Source organism: Electrona antarctica, assembly GCF_951216825.1.
Source record: "Electrona antarctica genome assembly, chromosome: 12".
Taxonomy (NCBI): Eukaryota; Metazoa; Chordata; class Actinopteri; order Myctophiformes; family Myctophidae; genus Electrona; species Electrona antarctica.
In genome coordinates this window covers 26,192,091-26,203,228 of record NC_136793.1, presented here as the reverse complement: position 1 = coordinate 26,203,228, position 11,138 = coordinate 26,192,091, and the positions used below count along the sequence as shown (strand labels likewise).

General features: G+C 43.8%; 1 protein-coding gene across 3 annotated transcripts in view; it reads right to left on the bottom strand.

The window, feature by feature from the left end:
- Positions 1-1,521: 1,521 nt before the first annotated feature.
- Positions 1,522-11,138, bottom strand: part of fancc (FA complementation group C) — a 58,255-nt gene continuing 48,638 nt past the window's right edge. For 2 of the 3 annotated variants that reach the window (XM_079517134.1, XM_079517133.1), the window contains exons 9-14: positions 10,652-10,707; positions 10,163-10,262; positions 9,046-9,115; positions 6,501-6,603; positions 5,226-5,400; positions 1,522-2,775 (exon numbers count right to left, since the gene is read on the bottom strand). In XM_079517134.1, the coding sequence (XP_079373260.1) occupies positions 2,614-2,775; positions 5,226-5,400; positions 6,501-6,603; positions 9,046-9,115; positions 10,163-10,262; positions 10,652-10,707 (666 nt within the window). In that variant the 3' untranslated portion in view covers positions 1,522-2,613. The remainder of the gene's footprint in view (positions 2,776-5,225; positions 5,401-6,500; positions 6,604-9,045; positions 9,116-10,162; positions 10,263-10,651; positions 10,708-11,138) is intronic. The other variant, XM_079517132.1, reaches the window with a different exon arrangement.

The window sequence follows — 11,138 nt, the reverse complement described above, 5'->3', positions numbered from 1 at the left end:
TTTAAAATGTGAGGAAAGAGAAAGGCAGATTTTGGCACATCAAAAAAAACACTTTCACCTAGAAACTCCATTCACTCTTTTTATAATTCAGCTTACTGTGGAGACACATGCTGGAACTTTTTACATACTTTTTTATATAGTAGCTATGATGTTTTTCATGGTTTTCAACAATATTTAAAAAAAAAAAAGAAAATCATGAAAAGCGACATTCTAGTGTTGCCTTTCATGGTTTTCGACGATATATATGTGTATATATATATATATATGTGTGTGTGTGTGTGTGTGTGTCTGTATATATATAGATATATATTTTAGAAATGTTGAAAACACATTATTAATCATCCTGTGCTTCAACTATACATGTTCTTTAATCCTTTGAAAACCTTAGTGTGCACCTGGATCCTCTGGTATGCAGTGACAAGCCCTGGGAATGAATGGTAATCAACTTTATTGTCGCATTAGCTGGGTCTGAATTCGTCCAAAATCAACAAGATCGTGCACTTGGTGACAAGTTTTAGATTTTTGGTATGATGGTAGGTATGGTTATAAGGTTTTCAAAAACCATCGCAAACGAGTTGGGAGCGCCCCCTAGTGGCCTGTTTGCAATGAATCTAATATTAAATGGGTCAGTATATGGCTAAAAATCAAAATAATTGATAAAAGAGATTTTCCAATGGATTCCATTAGTATTGGGTGTGCTAAATAACATACTAAAAATTAGGAAAAAATAACTTCTGGAAAGGCATCATTTTCAAGATGGCATGATGTGGGCATGATGTTAGGTATGGGCATAATGTATGGGCATAATGTTAGGTATGGGCATAATGTTTTCAAAAACTATCGCAAACAAGTTGGGCTCGCCCCCTAGTGGTCTGTTTGCAATGAATCCAATGCTGGCCTATTTAACATTGGATTCATTGCAAACAGACCACTAGGGGGCGAGCCCAACTCGTTTGCGATGGTTTTTGAAAACCTCATGCCCATACCTAACACCATGCCAAAAATCTAAAACTTGTCACCAAGTGCATAATTGTTATGATTTTTTATGTATTAAATCCCAGTTTATAGGCATGTTAAGCTTACTGAGGCCACCGTGGACGCCATCTTGAAAATGATGCCTTTCCAGAAGTTATTTTCACCCAAAATGTTTGTTATTTAGCATACCCAATACTAATAGAATCCATTGGAAAATCTATTTTATCAATTATTTTTTTTTTTTTTTACATATTAAATCCAAGCTTTATAGGCATTTTGCAGCTATTGTGGACGCAATCTTGAAAATGATGCCTTTCCAGATGTTATTCTTTCCTAATTCTTTAGTATGTTATTTAGCACACCCAATACTAATAGAATCCATTGAAAAATCTCTTTTATCAATTATTATGGTTTTTAACCATATACTGGCCCATTTAATATTAGATTCATTGCAAACGGACCACTAGGGGGCGAGCCCAACTCGTTTGCGATGGTTTTTGAAAACCTTATGCCCATCCCTAACACCATACCAAAAATCAAGAACTTGTCACCAAGTGCATGATTGTAACGAATCCAGACCCAGCTACATTACAGGTTTACAGATGCAAAGAAGTGGGTAAAATTAGTTTTTGTGCAAGCTTCATTTTAAGGGAAAGAAAAAGAAAGGGAGCAGAGAAGGGGCGGGGGTGCACTGGCAGGGAGAGCAAAGAGAAGAGAAACGAAACAGCCAAGTGCAACAGGTTTGGGGTGGAAGTTCTTCTTTGGCCTCCCTGGAGTGTCCAAGCAAAGTTTCATGACGATTGGTGGCAGAGATTAGCTGTTCACCGACACACGGGCAGACACATACAGTAAAATAGTCTCCGGCCTTCGTCCATCCAGCATCGGCGACAACAATGAACAAACCCCTCTTCTCTGCGGTGGTGAATAGGAACTTTACCCCTGACCGCAAAACTATGAATAAAAATGTAATAATTTCTTCCTTATGACGTGATTCTTGTACAGCCAATTTGATGAGAATTCACACATTGCTTCATGAAATAAGACAAGGCAAAAACATGACCTCCGTGAACACGGCAAAGGTACTGTAGTAAGATACCACTAATGATGTTTTTCATTTTGAAACAGTGACATTTCATTATGCAGCGTTGATCACATTTATTCGGTATTGTTGAGTTTTTTCATAAACAATGAATGAACAGTAACATTGTTGTGGCCTTTTTTCCCTCCCAGGTGGAATGTCTGCCAGGCGGTGTGTGTAGCGTGAAGAATGTGGTGCTGCGAGACAATTATATGAGTGGGAGGGTCTTGACACATTTTATGAGCTGCTGGCTCCCTGCAGTATGATCTGTCACCGCTGAGGTGTCCTTATGGGCCCAGTAGTTGTGTTTGTGTGTGTATAATTGTAGCCTTTCCACATAATCGGTGTCCTCACTCTGATGTTAGGACACACTCTTCAGATTCCTGTCATTGAAGTACTGCATGTCTACAAGAGTGTGGTGAATCATGTCTACTTGTTATTCTGAATACGCACCCCCATAAACCCCTTAGCCAAGACAAAACTCACTGGTGTGTGTGTGTGTGTGTGTGTGTGTGCGCGTGCACGCACGCACGCATTTGGTGCTCTCGGTAGCGCTTCCTTTACAAGTCAGCCGATGTCTGTGTGAGCATCTCCTGAAGAGCCTTGATCCTGAATTGAACGTTGTTAGCATCTGTGGATAAGCAACCTTGTCCATTTGGTCTGAACTCCATCGAGCTGAGAACACACACAGCTTCATCGACCACACTAGACTGCTTCACCACCTGGAGTGACAAACAAACAGAGGACTTTGTTTTTGTGCCACTATGTCAGCCAAACATACATTTTGTGTCATCCACACAGAATGCAAATACTATGCAGCGATAAAGCAACAGAATTTCTATTTTGAACAAGGTTGATTTTTGAAATACAAGCCTCAACCTAGCCTGGCATTATGACCAGACAGTGGCCTTGTGGTTAGAGTGTCCGCCCTGAAACTGGGAGGTCGGGGGTTCGATCCCCGGCCGGGTCATACCAAAGACTGTAAAAATGGGACCCAATCAATGGGTTGGATTGGGGCAGGGGAAGGCAACCTGCGGCTCTTATAGGCACTCACCCGTGGCTCCCAGTTGCTACGGCAAAGAAGTATGAAAAGGAATGAGGTTTTCTTTTTTTACATTTAATCATAATTTATTATTGAATTTGTAGTAGGCATAAAGTTATTCTTTCATTTTGATATTGCAAAACAATGCTGCCTATACACCAGAAAAAATAAGAATCAAATTTAATGAAGGAAAATAGAAGAATAGAATAATGTATTCATGATAAGACAACTTTGTTTGTTTTTACCACCAATGCTGCTGACTTACTGGTACAGTATACTTGATATGCTTTGAGAAATTAGCAAACAATAAAATGTAATATTGAAATATTGAAATCCCAAATAATTAAAGTTTGCTTTATTAAAGCAAACATATTTTTCAGCTCCAGATAGAATTGTAATACGTTTTTGGGCCAAAAATGGCTCTTCTGATAATAAAAGGTTGCCTACCCCTGGATTGGGGGGTCAAATCAACTAATCAAATGATTCCCGAGCGTGGCACGGCTGCAGCACACCGCTACAAGAGATGGGTCAGAGGCGGAGAACAAATTTCACTGCGGTAACATGTGTGACAAATCGTATGACTTTGATATCACTGCAGAGGGCAAGGTTTTTTTTCGCAATGGAAGATTGGTCTGGTTTCCAGGCTAGCATCAACCTGTATGAATAATCACCTATTATCCTCTATGGCAGTGGTTCCCAAACCTTTTTGGCTATATTCTGCATATACTTGCCATATATTGGCATAATATGTTAGTATATTTAAAATAAAACCATAGCACCACCATTAGCCTTTTTCATGTCGCGCACCCCTTAGAAGGCGCTCGCGCACCACAAGGTTATGACATGCCCAGAATAGGGACACTAAGGTTCATGTGGTTAAACGTGGATGACGCTGAAAACTATTTTCATCTTTCATCGACAATTTTCTCGACAATGTAAATAATTTTGTATATTAATACTTATATATATATATCATAGATTGTAAATAAAAAGGGACCAGTCATCCTTTTTTAAGGACAACATTGACTACAATGGTCCCAAAAGACGCTAAGACAAGTCTTCCTGGATGCAACGGGGAGACGGAGAGACAGAAGGCAGAAAGGTGAAACTCAGACAGGCTGGCCAGATGCACTCGATGAGAGATCAATACCCCATATCTGTGGTGTGCTCGCTCTCTCTCTGTCCCCCCTTGCTCTCTCTAATAGGGGCCATCCATAATTAATCCCTTAGTGTGTTATTCATCCTTCTCTCAGTCTATTCCTGAGCCTGCGGCAGGGACAAGGCTGCCGCAACTGACGCAGACGATGCGTGCGCTGTCAGACACCATACATAGGCACAGACAGAAATAGACATATAGACATGAAGAGGCTTCTGTCATCACACACCACCTGATCTGTACGTGTATTCTTGGTGCTAAGCATGTGCCTGTGTGGCATTGCACCTGTGACCCCCCTGACCCTCAGCACAGGAGCCCCCCAGGGATGCGTACTGCTTGTACACTCATGACTGCATAGCCACGTACAGCTCCAATGTCTTCACCAAGTATGCTAACGACACAACGTTGGTAGGCCAGATTGTCAACAATAATGAGACTTCCAACTTCCTATAGGCATGAGGTCAGATCACTGCACTGACTCCGTCTAGTGAGGGGAACAACCTCACCCTCAACAAGAGCAAGGAGCTGATTGTGGACTTCAGGAAGCTGATGAGAAAGCACAAGCCTATCTTCATCGTTGGAGTTGCAGTGGAAAGGGTCTGCGTCTGCAAGTTCAAGTTCCTTGGAGTACACCTCGAGGAGGGGCTCAAGTGACACACACACCACGCTCACAGCAGTGACTGTACTGGTTTCACACCTGAAGAAGTTTGGAGTGGGCACCTGCATCTTCAGGCTGTAAAGCATCCTATTATTATTATTATTATTATTTTAACGCTACCCCAAGAGCATCTGTGCCATAACATTGATCCCATAACATTCTCCTCAAGTATAGAAAGTATAGAAATAGAGTGCAACACTATATATATTTGAGGTTACAATCCCTATGAAAACCTGTGTCATTTGAAACAAAATAAAAAGGTTTGACCATAACACAAACATGTATGTGACTCATGTTAAAAAAAATGTGTTCTTACCAGCTGTAGGGTCCTGTGGTGCCCCCTGTTGGTGGGGTGGTGGTAGAAGGTCAGCAGCCACAACAGCGCGCCACAATCCTCTGGGTCTGCAGACACCAACAGCTGCACAGCCACCTCCACCCAGTGGGCACACTGAGCCAGCAGGAACCAGGCCTCGAAAACAGCCCACTGACCCCTATGGGACGGGAGGTGAAAACACTCACTGGCATTGCTCAGTCTAGATTCTAGATTAGAAGCTTGATTAAAAGTTGGTTGGTTAAAAACCCAGACTGGCGACGGAGGGTTCAAAGGTGGATCTGCATGAGCAATGCTGCAGGCAATGTTATAGCCTAAATAATAAAATGTGGTTTTCAGAAGAGACGGTAGAGACACATGGAGATGGGGCAAAACAGGCAGAATATTGGGTTCGATATCGGGCGTGAAACATAAATAAGTGAGCAACGCTGTGAAAGATAGTGAAAGAACGCCAGACAGCTGCAACGTCTCGGGCACGGCCTAAAGTTAGATGAGGGATAAAGATCTCTCTCTCTCTCAAATTTCCCTAATACCCATCATTAGAGCTCGCCTCTGCTCGTAGTACACCACCCCCACCCCCACCCCCACCACACTTTAACAGCAGTCTTCTGAAGGCCCTGGCAGCTGCATCCCCCGCTCGGAGCGACACAGAAATGCTACTTTCCCACCGCTGGCTTGCAACAACATTTTGGGATTTCTTTTTTGCACGGTGCTCCGGAATGAATCGGTGGTGGGGGATAATGGGCCCTGTTAAAAGCCGCAGCTGGAGGGGTAGCGAGTCAGCCGTCTCCATCCCCGGGGCCACCAACCGCATCTCAGTTTCCCCTCCTTTCCTCTAATCGCTCGTTCCTCTCCTTTAAAAAAAAAGCTACGTCCCTTATCCTCTCTCTTTCTCGGTCTAAAGCCATCCAGTCGTCATTTGCTCGTTTTTTTTCTCTGTCTAATACGGTGTAGGTTTTTCGTTGCCCCTTTCCCTCCCCTCACTCTCCCGCCTTGCCTCTCCTTCTCTCTTCAATGCTCATTTGCTCGGCAGCTCTCTCTTTCCCAGGCTAATAGCCTCTAATGAGCGCTCGGAGGAGCCACACCGCACGCCAGAACCTCTCCGCTGTGATGCATGGGGGAAAATATCTAGCTAACCGCCCCCTCAACAGCAGCTAATGGAAATGAGAACACTGCACAGGCATTCAGGAGGCACACGTAGTAGGAGGCACACACATTAACACTTTTCTCTCGCTCTGGCTTTCTCCTTTGTGCTCTCACCTGGCGCCTCCATCTTCACCTCCGTTCTCCTCCTCCTGTGTTAGTCTCTGCAGGGAGCCACTTAGCCAGTTCAGGTGATCTTTCCAAGCCTCCCGGGGCATCTCTGAAAGGAGAGACGTGCAAATATGGAGACACGTTGCATCACAATTTGTTTTCTTTTTCAATCAATCATCAACCGCATGATTCACAGTGTACCATGATGAATGTACAACTTTTCAGAGAACACACGCAAATCGCCCCTCTACCTACTGTGCTTTAAATACATTTTATGGAAACCCTCTGGATGATCAGAATGAGAGTATTTTCCCAGGCCGACGATATAAAAATGTTGTTTGTTACATTGTTTATACCACCACTACCGATGTTATACCACCACTACTGATGTCCCTATACTCCACCCAGGGGGGACACACAAATCGTAGTAAAACTTTAGGCCTTCCACTTTCCACTGTACCATTCTGTCTCAGTCCCCTGGTGAGAAATAGCCGTTCATCCCGTCCACACGACTGATAATTAACTGTGGAGCTCTGGCCAGACGCCAGCGTGTCCCTAAATGCCCCCCCCACCCCCACCCCTCCATTCATGTAAATCATGGCTGACTACAGGGCTGGTCTGGGCACGCACTGATAAGCACCGCTGGACCCTCGCTCTCATCCACCATACGCCTCCGCAGTGGCACAACGCTACCTATACAACACTAACAGTGACGAGAACCGCACATTCAGATTCTGGTCATTTCAGGGGGGTTTTTTACGAGCAGATTAAATAAAGGTCAGTTGGTCTATTTGTCTACAATGATCGATGGTTCTCGTTTAGGTTGCATACAGGAAGGTAAATGGCAGCAAATATTAAATCTCTGTCCATTCTCACGGGAGCAAAGCGGGTGAGAAATTCTCTTAAAACACATAGTTTCCGAAAAAGCCTCACTTCCGTTCACCAATCAATCAAAAACATTGATCTAATGTGAAAACAGTGACGGGTGTTAACTACCTGCTATCGATCTATGGAACACAGACAGCCATTCATTCTGCTGGAGGCCCACTCTGTTTACACAGTTAAAGGAAACCCAGAAGTGAGGTTCTTTCTCATAATACCAGAGCGGTGCCCGTTTGGAATGATGCAAGTTGGAAATGTATGCCCCACCCAGTGTTCCTTTTATGCCCATATATGGAGTTATTTGTCAGGCATGCCCAAATATGGAGTCTATGCAGATGACAGAACATATCTGTGATGTCAGAACAGGCCAGCTCCATATAGACAAATTCAGAAACGGGTCTCATGGTCGCAGCGAACGTATTTCCTGTAGGCGGAGACGACATATCTGCGGTGTAAACAGCCAGGTCTTCTACTACTTTGAATGGTAGAGTGACCACTGAGAACCACTGACACTACTACTTTATACCTCATACTTTAAAGTTTGAGGTATAAAGTACAGCAGCCTTGTGTTCATACAACAGAAAGATTGGGTATTTGGTAAGACTGACGTTATGTTATCTTTCACTGCTTCGTCTCAACCATTACTCTATGGCTCTGGTCTCAGCCACCGTGGGGTATTTTTTGACATTCCGTTTCTCTCCCAGAGTTGAATGTTGCCACCACTGTTGAAGCAGCCATAAACTACACAGGTTCATCCCGATGTTCTGGGCATCTTTGTAAAGTTAGTGTTAGTAAAAAGAGTAACGTTTGAGCAGACTAACATCAGTCACTCTACCATTCAATGTAGTAGAAGACCTGGCTGTTTACTCAACCGTGGGTCCGATCCACCCAGTTATTATGTCCGTGTCCCTTTTATGCACATATATGGAGTTCTTTGTTAGGCATGCCCAAATATGGAGTCTATGCAGATGTCAGAACCAGGTCAGCTCCATATGGAGATCAAGTCCAGACAGTGGCCTTGTGGTTAGAGTGTCCGCCCTGAAACTGGGAGGTTGGGGCTCGATCCCCGGCCGGGTCATACCAAAGACTGTAAAAATGGGACTGCTTGGCACTCAGTAACAATGGGTTTGATTAGGGGTCAAATCAACTAATGATTCCCGAGCGCGGCGCACGCTGCGGATCACTGTTCCAAGAGATGGGTCAAATGCGGAGAACAAATTTCACTGCGGTAACGTGTGTGACTAATCGTACGGCTTTGACTTTGAGCCCGGGCAGAGGCCTTTTGTGGCGGTTCTGGACAACCGTGGGTCCGACCGACTCGGCACTGCACTCCCTGTAGGGTGTGGAACACGTGTGTCGAATTTGAAGTCGGTGGGTCGAACGATTCTCGAGTTATGTGGATTTCAGATGTGCACACGTACAGTACGTACACACACACACACACACACAGAGACGTGGTGCATTTATAGTTAGACAAGGACACTGCATAGGCATCATAACATACACGTACACACACACACACACATAATGTATAATTTGTTTTTGCAAAAACGCTCAAACTTTCTTCTTTCCTTCTTTGATCTCCTTCCACCAACAAACCACCCATTCTTTCCCATTTGTAAAACTGTTATGTGACAATAAAGTTGATTCTGATTCTATATACACACACCTGATGGTTGGGTTAGAAGAGGAACCAGCAGTTTGCGTGGAGCATTTGGGAAGAAGGCTTTCAGGGACCCCTGAAACAACACAATACGGTCATTACTGCTGTATTTCTAAATTCATTCCCCTGTGCAATTCTCATTGAACTCACAAATTCAACACACAATACCGTATTGGGCACTGCAGCACCAATAAGACAACACTTTGACAGGAGGGCTATTATACCTCATTGATGTAGTGTGTGCTAAAGTGTAATGTTGTGTGTGTACTAGGCAACGTTTAGTGCAGCATGAATACCTCCTTGTAGAGTGAAAATGACTGTGCTACACAAATAGTCGCTGCCATCTAGTGGTTAAAGCATAGCGTAGCTTTACAACAGGGATTCTACTACCAGACCACTTCAGGCTACCCCTGAGATGGACCAGTGGTTCTCAACCTTTTCAAGCTGCGCCCCCCAAAAAATTATGGAATTGTAGGAGTTGAGGCATTACATTAAGTTTGACTCGGTTCGACTGATAAATATTGAGAAAATAGATGTTTGACAATTTGGCCAACGTATTTCATGTATAGTTTGTTACTTACTTTTGATAGTAATGGTCCATTTGTTAATTACTTTTGATGCAGTGATGGTCATTTTTTTGTTTCTTTTTAGGCATTAAAAAGATCTTAAAAGTCCTTACATTGTCACTTCACTGTCATCGGGGGATGAGCCCCCTTGGAGGACCGGACCCACAGCTTGAGAACCACTGAGCGACGCTGCGACGTGTTGTGAGCTTGTAGATCGGCTATTTATAGTACTTGTACAAACAATGTCACTCACCACTTTCTCGACAGTTCACCAGTGTTACGTTAGTGGTTGTAAATATCCATTTCCATGGTATCCACCCTAAACCTGCGGTTACCCGCGGCAACCGCGGCTAAATCTGCCACACACTGGTCTCTACTAGCTCTCATTCTTGCCAAGTTTGCCAACCTGCCTAACCCACCCCCACGTGTGTGTGTGTGTGTGTGTGTGTGTGTGTGTGTGTGTGTGTGTGTGTGTGTGTGTGTGTGTGTGTGTGTGTGAGAGAGAGAGATCCGCTGCCTGATCTACACACTGGTTGGTTGGTGACCTCCAGGTGTACCTGAGACTGCAGCAATGTCCGTTCCCTGAGGAAACAGATGGTGAAGGAGCTGAGCAGTGACCGCAAAGCCTGACTCCCTTCCACCTGCTTCAGGATGGACCTACAGGACACACACACACACACACACACACACACACACACACACACACACACACACACACACACACACACACACACACACACACACACACACACACACACACACACACACACACACACACACACACACACACACACACACACACACACACACACACACACACACACACACACACACACACACACACACACACACACACCAGTATTTAAGTACAGTACTTCTACCACTGCTAGTTTTAGTCCCCTACACTGGGAATCACAGTTCAAACAGATGCCATAATGTCCATGTAGCTACTGTACGTACCAGAGGTGCTAAAAATAAAGTGAATACAAAAAACAAAGTTACTGTATGACTTTAAAATGACACAGAAACTACATCATTACACTCACCTGAAAATGTCATTCACCACCAAGAACAGTGAGCAGTGTACAGAACAAGCTTTAGGCTGGAACACACAAAAACAGGGATTCATCACTTTATATAGGCTCGCTATATTAGTTTAACCATGTATTTGACACACAAACTAGCACACGCAAGCACGCCTAAAGATCCACCTTTCAGCCAGCCCAAGGGAGAGGAAACAGTTGATTAGGAAATTAGGGAGAGGAAACAGTTGATCAGCCCCCCCCCCCCCCCCCCCTTCCTTTTTCCCACTCTGTACATACAGTGTTTTATTTTTCCCTGAAATGATATTGCTTTTTTTGTTGTTATTGATGATATTGAATTTTGTTTTTATTCTTCATGTCATGTCTATGAATTGATTGCATAGGGCCTAAATGGAGTTTTTGTGGTGCTATCCCCTTTGGAATAAGTGTTGACTGTACTCTGTTGCTGTTTTTACATTTATGTCTAATTATTCTAATCTAACTATTCAAT